General features: G+C 36.1%; 1 protein-coding gene across 1 annotated transcript; it reads left to right on the forward strand.

Moving 5' to 3' along the window:
* Nucleotides 1–763, forward strand: LOC143591758 (BAHD acyltransferase DCR-like; the record flags this gene model as incomplete). The annotated part of the gene is made up of 1 exon (XM_077071869.1): nucleotides 1–763. A coding segment is annotated over one exon (741 nt), but the record flags the coding sequence as incomplete, so codon positions are not given.
* Nucleotides 764–13,400: the final 12,637 nt, after the last annotated feature.

Genomic DNA, 13,400 nt, shown 5'->3' on the forward strand with positions numbered 1-13,400 from the left:
ATTCTTATTGACGGTGGACCGGCGGCAACGTTTTCCGGCGACGAGCACTTGAGGGAACGGATCGTTCATTTCAGCAGAGACGCCATTTTGAAGATGAAGTTCAGAGCGAATAACCCGTTATGGAATTCGGATCTTAACGATTCGGTTATTTACGGTAACCGCAAACCCTTAAAACCCAAAAGTGAGATTTCGTCGTTCCAGTCGCTTTGCGCCAGTTTGTGGCGGGCAGTCACGCGCGCGCGTAATTTTGGTGACGCTACTAAAACGACGACGTTTCGGATGGCGAACTGCAGGCACAGGCTGGAGCCGAAGGTGGAGCCGCTGTACTTCGGGAATTTGATCCAGAGCATCCCGACCGTTGCTTCGGTTGGGGATTTGTTATCGCATGACTTGTCATGGGCAGCCAATCAGCTCCACCAGAATGTGGTGGCGCACGATAACGCTACTGTGCGCCGGGGAGTGAAGGATTGGGAAAGCCACCCAAAGTTGTTTCCTTTGGGGAATTTTGATGGCGCTATGATCACCATGGGAAGCTCTCCAAGGTTTCCCATGTATAATAATGACTTCGGCTGGGGCCGCCCCTTGGCCGTTCGCAGCGGCAAGGCTAATAAGTTTGATGGCAAGATTTCGGCTTTTCCGGGACGTGATGGTGACGGGAGTGTCGATCTTGAGGTGGTTTTGGCTCCTCAAACCATGGCGTGCCTTGAACTTGATCAAGAGTTTATGCAATATGTATCGTAAAAGATATGGCTTTTTTTTTGTTTTGAATTCTATTGAAATCATTTGGTTTCACTAGTAAAATGTTGTATAAATATATTATAAATAATAACAATTTCAATTGAGTGATTTGGTTTTCAATCTTAAGAACTAAGAGAGCATTGTTTTTTAAACAAGTACACCGCTCATGATCAATTACAACGCTGATCACTTTACCATTGATCAGTTCTTTGTATTTATAGCCGAAAAGAAGGTGAATCATTGGTCTAACTGTCCCTCTCAGTGGAACCTTTTATTTTCATGGTTGAGCATGTTAATGGTTTCTGATTGGATGTACCACTGGCATACGAAGGTATACGTTGTTGGCAAGTACAACACTTGCATTCTGTGATTGGTCCATCGTGCAATTATGGGTGTCATGGGGATGTTAACCTGCGATTGGTCTATCCCTTCCTTCTTTGCTGCGCACTGTCCCGCCTTTTATGCACAACATATATTCCGTTTAACTCTTTGAGTTATTTGTGAATAATGTATTTCTTCCGCGGAGGTTATGCCTCCTATGCGGGTGATCTTCCACGTTCCGCGGGTAATTGGCTTTGCCTTCTTGTGGTGATATGTGGATGGTTTGTTACCTTACCTCCACAACAAGTTTATTTGGTATGTTTCATAAAAGTTGAGTTCGCAGTTAACAATTCATTTATTATAATTTAAGAGTCAAATAATATATACGAGTTAAAGAAGGATAAGCCATTTTTAAACATGATAGCATGTCTAAAATAATCCCAAAGACCAAGCATGATTAAACAAACAACTCATAATATGTACTCAAAACACAAGCACATCAACTCTAATTTAATACCATATAATAGAGAAGTAGAAGAAGACAAGAGACATGATCAAGATGCTAGTAGAGAAAATGAAAACGGTGCCGTAAAACGAAGAACCATAACAAGGCCTGAAATAATTTATAAGCATACGCATACTTTTGATACTCGAACCAGAATATGGATGATCACCATGTCGTTTTATATTTGATCTCCAAAGTAAAAATAAGAAAATAAAAATTCTAGAAGCTATCTTCATTCGAAAGTACAATTCACATGACCTAAACTTGATAAAAGTCATTATAAATTATGACCTTTTTAATGCATGCTTCCATGCCATAAGTAGTTAAGTACACATGACACAATTATTCTCTTACACATTGTGTTGTGAACTTGTGGTTAGTGAAGATGTAGGGTACTAGATCCACCCAAGCGCCAAAACGCATCACAGGCGTTAAGATAAAACCGGTCAAGCGTCAAAAATTTTTTGACACCTTGGGAAATATTGTAGCGACAAATATCTTCATAAGCATGGTATATAAAGGAAGTATCTTCATGAAAAGGACGCCTAGCCAATAAGCAGTGGCGAAGCTTGGACTAAGACACCGGGGAGGGGGGGACTAAAAATGTATACAAAAATTCACAAACGATGGTGGGCCGGACACAAATTTTCGGCCGAAAACGCCTAAATTTACACTACGCATAAAAACTTTCGGACGAAAACGGGTAAATTTACACTACTACGCGAAAAACCGGGGGGGGGGGGGGGGCTCTCCCGGCCCTAAGTAAGCTTCGCTAGTGCCAATAAGGAAATGACAGCACATGGATAATAGTACCACATAGTACAAATGTCACCATCAGTCAACTGCTTACACTCAACTTAGTTGGATTATGTATAACCCATCATGAGACATCAACCTAAGGGATAAGCTATTAGACCGAGGGTTGAACTAGTGTTTTCTTCAGTTAGTTAATGAGACGTCACTCATGTCCACCTCACCATCCAGGGCGTTACACACCATTACACTCAAATTAATTGGTCGTCATCCCCTACATAGCCGTTTTACTTATGCACCATCATTACGAATTTTGAATGTTTTTTATTGGTCTAGCCATCACCTCGCATCCCCTCCACTACACGAGTTTGATAGGTTACTTAGTTAATGCTTAACTATTATTTACAAGCCAAGATGATGATGATAACCGTTTTGGGCATGTCACGACTTTTTTAGCGCTTTTTTTTGGTTGCTATAAGCCTATTACGAGGGTCAGTACTATACCGATATCATAATGAATCGAATCGATTCCAAGTGAATAATAAAACTTATATGTAAACCAGATAATATAAATTAATTATAATATATATTGTAAGAAAGTAATAATGTAGCAATCATTTCAGTGAACTATATCTAAATGTCACACTCTTTAATGTTCATATGAATTATGATTTATGATTTATGATTTATGAAGCGTTGGGAACGCAAAGCATGTGAGATCCTGAAATTATTTAAGGAACTTTGTATGACTAGGGTGGACACGCGGGCTCTACTACAAAATAAATACATTAGATGTTTTAAACTAAAAAAAGAAAAGCTTTTTATAAACAATATTAACTCAACACACATGTATAGGACTAAGTGGTGTAATTTTATCTTTATGTGAGTTTGTGTTTTGAGTCTCCTTCCAGGGTTGTGGGGAGGGGCGAGGTTGTTGGTGTCGGTTTGTTGTCTGCTTGTTTATGAAAGTTCACTTTTTGAAAAAAAAATAAAAATCACACATGTATAGGGAATAGATCAAATAAAAAGTCACTTTTCCGTGGGAATAATAATTACACTACACTTTATCAGTATTCAGTAGAGTAAATATTATTACCCTACTCGTATTTTGCTACAAAAATTCTGCAATGGCCATTTTCAAGTTCATTTCTTATGTTTTGTAGGATAACTTTGTTTGTGTGGCGAGGGACAACAATTAGGCCGTTAACGAGCTGAGCTGACACGGAATGTAATTAAAATCAATGAACCTATAAGATTCTTTTGGATTGAAAATAAAACAAAAGCATATCAAAATTTCAAATATTTAAAGCTAAATGTGACATTTCGCACGACTAAAGATGGATTCAATATAGTGGGTGACGCCAAAATGAAAAAAATTAAGATTCTTGATAATTTATGCTCGATTATCAATGGTGGTCATCAGTTTGTTAAAAGTCTTTTGATGGAATCATTAGATCGAGAGACCAATATGGATGTTTTTAAGAGCAAGCTAATTGAATAGTCACAAGTGGAGATGATGGTGCACTCACCCTCGATGCATTTAGTGCCAAATAAAATTAATTGTCTTATTCTAATATATTTGTTAGTCTAACTTTATATTTTCTAAAGGGCCATATTTATCTATATTTCAATGGTGCATATTTAAGTATCCTGATATATATATAGTCAACTTAGGTACTATAAAGTGTGGTACCTTTAGTTAATATATTCACAAAACGTGCATTTTTAGTGCAATTTGTCCAATGTAATAATTAAAAATTTGGATGGGTTTGCAATTGTTATTTGATATATAACTGTGAGGTTTGTGAAGAGCAGAGCAAGTTTACCGGATATTCTCTAGCATAATTACAAGAAGACGACGTGTGACATGCACACAGATACGCATGAGCACATAGGAGTTCGTAGTGATCCGGTATAAGAGACAAAATGATTAAAAATTCACGTTGCTATACATGAATACATATTGCATATGAACTCATTGAAGTTTCATTAGAAGTGTGTGTGTTGCTATACATGAAGACATATTGCATATGAACTCATTGAAGTTTCATTAGAAGTGTGTGTATATATATTATACTAATCTTTAAAATTAAAATTTAATTATGTCAAAAGACGAAAATAATATATTATTATATAATATTAAATATTTAACTTTAAATATACAAGAACTTAACTTAAAGCATGCAGACATGCTCCAGTCGTTAAACTTTTATCAACTATTTTATAAATATAGCATAATTAACGTAGGTGGAGATTATGCGTTGTAAAATAGTGGAATATTATAGACAGCCATTACAGAGTGTATGGCCAAGTAAACATTAGAAAAGAAGAGAACATAAAGTAGGTTTGGTAGGTATGGAGGTTTGGATGCCAACTCCTACTTGTCTTGTAATCATGTAAACTCCAGTTACAAGTACATTCACATTCATTGCATCCATCCATTGCAACAAACTGTTCTTTTGTTTACAAGTATTTGTAGAATTACTTTTATTTATATATCTTATTCTTATCCCGTTCTCTATCCATATGTATCATAAAATTACACTAAAAAACACTAAATTTCTCTCTCCTGTTTAATTAAATAATATTTTTTATACCTTTTTTATTACAGTTTTCTCTTTCCACCATATAATTTACAAAAAAATCACTACATTTTCCTCAAATTTACAAAAAATCATTATCTTTTCTCTCTCCACCCTATAATTTACACTCACAACCACTCACAACCTCACCCTATAATTTACAAACCATCCTCACATAATTTTAGGAGATGGGTTGGGAATGCTCCAATACACACCATATTACCTACAGTATGCTTATGGTTAAGTTTGATAAGTTCAAGGATATGTATCCATTATTTGTGTTTAGTGTTTGTAAATTTGTGATCTTGAAGATGACATTAGTCTCGACTTGTTTTTCAACGAGCGATTAACTTTGGTGTTGTTTTAAGATGAAGATTGTTCTAAAATTTGGAATATGTTTATAGTGCTTAGACGAATCTTGGTTTTCAAAGACAGAATGTAGATTTAATTCTAAATATGAGATTGTAATTTTAGCATGTTATTTTCGGTATAACTTGTTTAACATGTTACATATTTAACTAAACAAGTTATATTGGTTTGACATGTTTAACATATTTAGTTAGCCATGTCAACTCGTTAATCCGTTTAAACTTTGAATAAGCAAACTAAAAAATATATATTATATATACAGTCAACACTCAATTAGTTTAGCCCATTTTTCACTAGTGTTTACAAACCATAGCTTGTTTATAACATATTACAGCTCATTTAACACCCAAATGATTTGACTTGTTTAGATAAACGGAGGTAAAAGCAGTGATATACAATGAATACATCCAGAATTACTTTCAGTACATTTGAGTAATTCAACTTGTTTATCTTTAATTAAATATTCATTTAAAAGTGTGACACATCAGAGACAACAAATGCTATATACTTAGATTAAGTCTTGGACCATTTGTTAACATGCATGTTTAGTTTATTTAAAGTTGTTTTTTAGTGGGTAATGAAGCTGTAATCATTTCTTTAGGATAAAATCACCACGTGAGTTTTAGGCATTCTTTGTCTCAAAAGCATAAAAGTTAGACCCACTATGCATAAAAGTCTTGCCTTTTACGGTTCGGATAGATGTGAGCATCGTGGTATAGCAATTGAATCCACAGATCACACTTTGGTGCTTTGTCCTTTTGCTAGAAATAAAGGCATGGTGTAGCCGTGTGGAGGTACAGACCGAAATGGAGATTGAATTACGTATGAAGTTTGTGGGAAACAAGAAATAACAAAGATCACTGTCTACGCAAGTAATAATAATATAGGAGAAAAAAACTCATGTGTTCTTACGGATGAAGAATACAGCAAAAGGCAACGCTTTGGATCAGGGTCGTGATGTGAATGTTAACGCATTAATTAGCGATAATTTCTCTTTCCTTCAAGAAAAAAAAAGGTATAGTTGCCGTTAGAAACAAAATAAAAGGAAACCCTATATATGTTACATTCCACTACTAGTCTACTACATCATAATATCATCTCATTCCACACAACAAACAGTATTTAAGATTATATATACTGTTAGATATTAAAAATGAGAATCACTTTCTATTTAATAATCATATTATTTAAGTGGTGGATAAAGTAAGAGACTAAAATAATATGGTTGATTAAACCGATTGAAATCCTTGAGATGAGTCGAAGATGTTGGTCGCTGAATGTTTGGCATAGGTTGGCTTGCGGGGTTAGTGGTGTAGGTTTTGTAAAGTTGAAACAAAAATTATGATAATATGCAGGAAGGTGAATATGAATATAAAGTCAAACTGGGCTCAACACACAATTTGTTAACGTATAGGCATTTTTCAAGGGTATGCTTTACAAAAGTTTATTATAATTTTTACCTCTAATTTTTTTAGAGATAAAATATTCAGGTTTCAACCTGATTTAAAAAAAAATGTATTAAAAATTAATTAAAAGTATAAAATTTTCAAAGCACCTATTCTAATAAAGTAAAATAAATTGGGACACTTGTCATGTTTTGGTTAATTTTCATAATTTTTTCCCTCCAAAACTAACATACCCTAATATATGTAATAAATCAATAATTATTCACTTTCCTTTTACACTATATTTATATATAATAATTATATATTTTTATAAATATAAATATTAACATATTATTTTACTATATATTTCAAAATACTTGGTGAATTTCAAAAATCAACAACAAATCATGTTTCTCAAATGAAAATTATTTCGGATTTTTTGTGGAAGTTAAATTTGATTTTATGGGTCAAAAGTTGGTAAATAGATTGTTTGGTACAAGTTAACTATATATAGGTCAAAATTTGTTACGGGTCAAAAATGAAAATTTTGAGTACTTTAAAAAGTTTGAGAATGCAAAATAGATTTATCGTCAAATTTGTTATGAGTTCAAAGTGTTGACTTTAAAATGTCAAAAGTATGAAAGTTATAATTTTAAACATGATTCGGGTTTCAAGTTTATTTTTAAGGGCATTTTTTGAAATAATCAAAAGGTTCGGGATTTAATAAATTGACTATTTTTCCCTCAACTATTAAAACTTAAGAAAAGATTGCGACACTTTCGACATGCCACCCCCATGCCTATCAATGCTTCTAACTTCTATCAAATTTCAAATATTTATATATGTCAACATTAATTTTTCTTTCAATTGTGATCAGAACGTTGTATGGGAAGCATGTCATGCAATACTATACTCAAATGAAACAAATATTCACAAAATTGAATGGGTTAACATGCTATTTTTATGTTGTCATTATGACAAAGTCGAGAAGTCCTCTGAAACTCATCAGCATCTTTTTTATGGTGGAGCTCAGAAAAACATAGTTCTTGAATAACATCCATTGTTACAATTTAATATCATACTTTCTTTTGATGGGTGGTAAATTGATAAATATATCAATAAAGGTAACGCCTCTTTTGTATTTAGGCTGAGTGGTTATAACTACTATCGTATGAGAAGTCTTATTTTCGAAATTGGTTCATAACCAAAATTCTTTCAATTATACATATATGACACCGAGAATGAATTTTTCAATAGAAAGAAGCATTCTCGGGTATGATTTTGCACGGACATTTTTTTATTAAGTTCATTTAAAAAAACCATTTTGTGATATAAATAAATTCAATTTATGTACACATTGTATAGATGCAAGCATAGATATAATACATTTTATTTCATATACGCTATGTAATTATTTGTTTTACTTATAATTTTATAATTTAAAATTATCTCGTATGTAACACAGACTTTAAAACTAGTAAATGAATGTAGTCAAATAAATCGTATGTCGGTATCAGGATATTATTCAGTAGTGTAGCATAACCTGCACAGTAATTAAATGCAAATTGGCAAGTAAAACATGTTACATAAGTGGTTATTTAATAATAGCCAGCATAAAACCATTAGAAATGAGAATAGTTTTGTTAACTTTGTTGTAATTATATAATCAAACAGCAATGAATTTCTATGGCAACTATATACACGTTTACATTTTATCAAACTATTAGTTTAACTAAAATTAATAATCATAGTAAACAAATATTATCTAAATTCTAATACTTAATATTATTAGTTTATTGCAATTAATTTTACTAAAGAAATATATCTAATTCATATAGTTTTTACTATTTTGTTTAATATTTTCTTACTTAATTATTCAATAAATTCAGGTGACTGTTGTTATAAATGTAAGGTGCTGTTTGTTTTTGCAGACATAAACTGTCTGCAAGCTGATTTCATCTGTTTTCATGTCTGCAACTGAAGATGTGGTCTGAAGATCTGCAAGCTGAAAATATAAGACTGTTTGTTTTTATAAGCTGATACTGTCTGCATAACTGTCAAACTTATCTCACAAGATAGAAGTCATTTATTCAAGTTACATCTAGTTTTTAGTCTTTGCTTGCCATGCCGATTTGGTTTTGGTGGGTGGTGGAAGGTGGTGGTGGTGGATGGTGGTAGTGGCGGCGGACGGTGGGTAGTGGCGGTGGATGGTGGTGGTGGACAATGGGTGGTGGTGATGGATGGTTTTGGTTGGTGGTGGACGGTGGTGGTGATGGATGGTGGTGGTGGTGGGTGATGGATGGTGGTGGTGGCGGTGATGGATGGTGGTGGTGGTGATGGATGGTGGTGGTGATGGATGGTGGGTGGTGGACGGTGGTGGTGATGGATGGTGGTGGTGGTGGCGGACGGTGGTGGTGATGGATGGTGGGTGGTGGACGGTGGTGGTGATGGATGGTGGGTGGTGGACGGTGGTGGTGGCGGTGATGGATGGTGGTGGTGGTGGCGGTGATGGATGGTGGTGGTGGTGGGTGATGGATGGTGGTGGTGGCGGTGATGGATGGTGGTGGTGGTGGCGGACGGTGGTGGTGATGGATGGTGGGTGGTGGACGGTGGTGGTGATGGATGGTGGGTGGTGGACGGTGGTGGTGGCGGTGGATGGTGGTGGACGGTGGCGGCGGGGTACGGGGGTGGTGGTGGCGGCGTACGGTGGGTGGTGGTGTTGGCGGACGGTGGTAGGAGCAGTGGATGAGAGGGTGGCTGCAAAGGGAGAAGAGTAGGGTTTTTTTGTGAAGATGTTTTAAGCAAGATTTCCTTGCTTTTCTTTTAAGATGAAAGAAGATAACTTCAGATCTGTTTTAAGAAAAAAAACAAACAGTCTTCAAGGGTAATGTCTGCGCGCCTGCAGACATTAGCTCCCTTGAAGATGTTTGAAGAAAAAACAAACACCCCCTAAGTCTAAATCATTGCTGAAGAAAGCCCATCAACTACATTCAAAATTCCTTGTCCTCAAAATGAATATGGGCAACTATTGAGGCCGGTGTTCCCATAAGCCAAAATGATTTACAAAGTAAATCACCTTAATATTTATGTTATTAATGTTTTATATTTTGTGTTAATTTTGTGGTTGATAATTTTGTGTTAAATGATCATTTATTTGACACGTGTAAGACATATGCCAATATAGATCACATTAATGTTGCTAACTCAAAATTTGTAATAAGAATTAAACCAACTAATAGTTAACATAAGAGTATTGGGTAAGAAATTAAGAAAACTAACATAAATATTCTATAACAGATAAACTAATATATATGAGTATCGGGTAACAAATTGTCGCATCTCGCAATATCGCACGGATATTCTGCTAGTATTTATTTAATTACTAACAATAACACCATAATACTTTAATTAATTTGTTCTAGTTACCATGCGTCTTCTTAATCTACGTAAAATAGTAACCCCATCAATTGATATAATGATATTACACATGCTTTCTTGATTTAAAACGTTTTTTAATGTTTGAAAAAGACATGTGCAAAAAAGAAAAACATTAGTGGAATTTCATCTTGTGATTATTATCGAAAAACTGGTCAACGCATTTAGACATACAAAGTTGACGCCTTTTCACACAAACGACCTCAAACGGAAACCACGTCTAAATTGGGTCACACTCAAAGAAACACATGTTAAGTTCATACGTTAAGTAAATTCATGATATATTAATTAATTTTATTACGTACATTATTTATGGTTGTTAATCAAAAGATGTATGTCGCTATATTAATAAAATTAAGCACATCTTCCAACATACATGATAAAATCGAGCTTCTCCGACGCTAGTAAATAGACAGAATTGGCCAAATAATCGAGTTGAAGTGCTTGTCCAATAGTGATGAATGCTTGGATTTTCGAATGCAGAAGAATTAGCACTATTAACAAGAACTCGTTTTAAAAATATTATTATTATACAATACCATACCGCTTTAAACATGTGTGATACAAAAGGTAAGACATCTCATTTGAAGCGATTTAAAAAGGTAGAAGCACCACCTTAAGGTTTAGGATGCACTAAGTTTTATTTATTTATATCGGTTCATAAACAGTTTTAAAAGAGTTTTTTTACTTGTTTTATTTTTCATGGAGAGGTGAGTGGTTTTTACACTTCTTTTAAAGTCTTATTTTGAGTTGATTTGTGAATTGCATCACGTGTATTAATTGATTTTAAATCATAATTTTTTGAACGACTAAAGATGACTATACTACAGGGTTTAAATCATATATACTTTTACTTTCAATAAAAGTACATATGGTTTTTTTTAAAGGTTGCATGTGGTATTTAGATAGAATACTAAAAAAAGTGATGTTTTATATTTAAATATACTATATTTACAAATTTTATAATATTTTTGATACGGAACCTGATGACCGTCAAGACCGTGACAAACTGGGTTCGATGCAAAGTGGCTAACGGACGCGTTTGAGTTCGTTTTAACTTCCAGCCGAGTTCTAGTATTTGTTTTATTTATTTTATCTATTTGTTGGTTTGTTTAAACATTTGAATTTCTTAGGTGGATAAGTTTTATCCATTAGTTTGTTATCTTTCTTTTATTTATATTGTAATTGTGGCTGGAAGGGATTATTGAGTTATTTGGAAAATTTATCTTTTCTACAACAAGGGTTCTTTTGTTGTTCTTGTGAATTCCGGTCGGCCGGATCACGACCGTCGTTGCTATCTTGGTTGGCCAAGGGTAACGCCGCTAGGGTACACCTAGGTTATCTACTCACGTTTGTATCAAGTGGTATCACGAGACCAGGAGACTCTCAGTATGGCGGCAGCAGGAAATCACCGTCCACGTAGGGCTGTTCATGATGATCGCGACCCTCGTGATGCTGAGATCGAGCAGCTTCAGCGCCGTGTTCGTGAGTTGGAGCTTCGTTCTTTCGAAAGGTTGGGTTCTGATGTTTCTGATGATACATACACCGATTTTGAGGGAGATTTTGATAATGTTTTTGCTAACCAACATGGTGATCACGGTGAACGTTCACCTCCACGACACAGACACCGTACCCCACCCCCTCCACCGGTAGACCCTTTACGAGCTTTTTAGGGTTTCGTCTTGAAATCCCAGAGTTCGAAGGTCGTCTTCAACCGGATGATTTTCTTGATTGGTTGCAAACAATCGAGCGGGTTTTCGACATCCGCCACGTTCCTGATGATTTAAAGGTAAAGCTGGTTGTTTTGAAGTTTAAGAAACACGCGTCTCTTTGGTGGGAACACGTTCAATCTCAACGGCGTCGGGAGGGTAAACGTCGGATCGCTACTTGGGACAAGTTAAAGAAATTGTAAAAAAAAAAGTTTTTACCCGCTACGCATAAACAGGATACTTATTTGGAATACCACAACTTAAAGCAACAATCACTGTCCGTCGAGGAGTTTATTTCGACATTTGAACGCATGCGTATGCGCTGTGGTATGGAGGAAGAAGAGCAACAGATTATAGCCAGGTTTTTGGGATGTTTACGAACCTAGATAGCCGAGGTTGTTTATCTCCAGCAGTACTATACGTTTGATGATGTTTGCCAGCTCGCGCTAAGGGTGGAAAAACAGCTCGCCTTTAGATCCAAAACAACGACCCGTGCACCCCTACCTACTCGTTCCACACCAGCCGCTTCTTCGGCTACACGGGCCAGCCCAATCAAAGCCGACCCACCGGGTCCTCAACCCACACCGGAAGCAGGTAGTAATCCGTCCCCTAATCTTCGTTGTTTCAAATGTCAAGGTTTTTGCCACCTTAAACGGGATTGTCCGAATAAACAGTTACTTACTTTGGTTGATCCGGATTCCGGATCGGATGGTGATAACGACAATCCAGAACTTGTTTACCCGGATAAGGGCGAGCTTCTTGTTACTCGTCGCCTTCTTACTGCTTCGGTGCACCCTTCCACCGATGACACTTTGTGGTTACGTAACAATATTTTTAAAACTCAATGCACGGCCAAAGGGAAAGTTTGCACAATTATCATTGATGGGGGTAGTTGCGAGAATATGGTGTCCACCACCATGGTCGAGAAGTTGGCATCGGACACCCAAGACCATCCCGAACCATACCAATTATCGTGGTTACGTAAGGGAAATATTGTGTGGGTCACAAAAAAATGTTTGGTGAATTTTTCTATCGGCTCTAAATATGCGGATGAGTTATGGTGCGAGGTTATCCCGATGGATGCATGTCAATTGCTTTTAGGTCGTCCTTGGCTTTACGATAGACGTGTTAAACACGATGGCTTTCGCAATACTATACGTTCTAATATCACATTAGCTCCTTTGAACCCGAAGGATGAACCGCCACCTTCACCGTTAGTGTCCAAGTCAGAATTTACCGGTCTCGTTCGCATGCATCCAACCTCTCTGGTTTTTGGTTTATTTCTGGCCAAAGAGAATCCCCCGATTCACGACCCACCCGCAGACGTTGCGCCTCTTCTCCATGAATTCAGTGATATTTTTCCCGAAGAAATCCCACCCAGTCTACCTATGTTGCGTGACATTCAACATTGTATCGATTTTTTTCCCGGTTCAACCATTCCAAACAAAGCCGCATACCGTATGAACCCGAAAGAGTTTGAAGAACTACAACGCCAAGTCGGGGATTTATTAAACAAAGGTCTCATACGCGAAAGCATGAGTCCTTGCGCTGTTCCCGCCTTACTGGTTCCTAAACCGGGGGGCGCCTTTCGCATGTGCATTGA

The sequence above is a fragment of the Bidens hawaiensis genome, unplaced genomic scaffold, assembly GCF_021521415.1.
Source record: "Bidens hawaiensis isolate Kalapana, Puna unplaced genomic scaffold, B.hawaiensis_p1.1 tig00040035_1, whole genome shotgun sequence".
NCBI lineage: Eukaryota > Viridiplantae > Streptophyta > Magnoliopsida > Asterales > Asteraceae > Bidens > Bidens hawaiensis.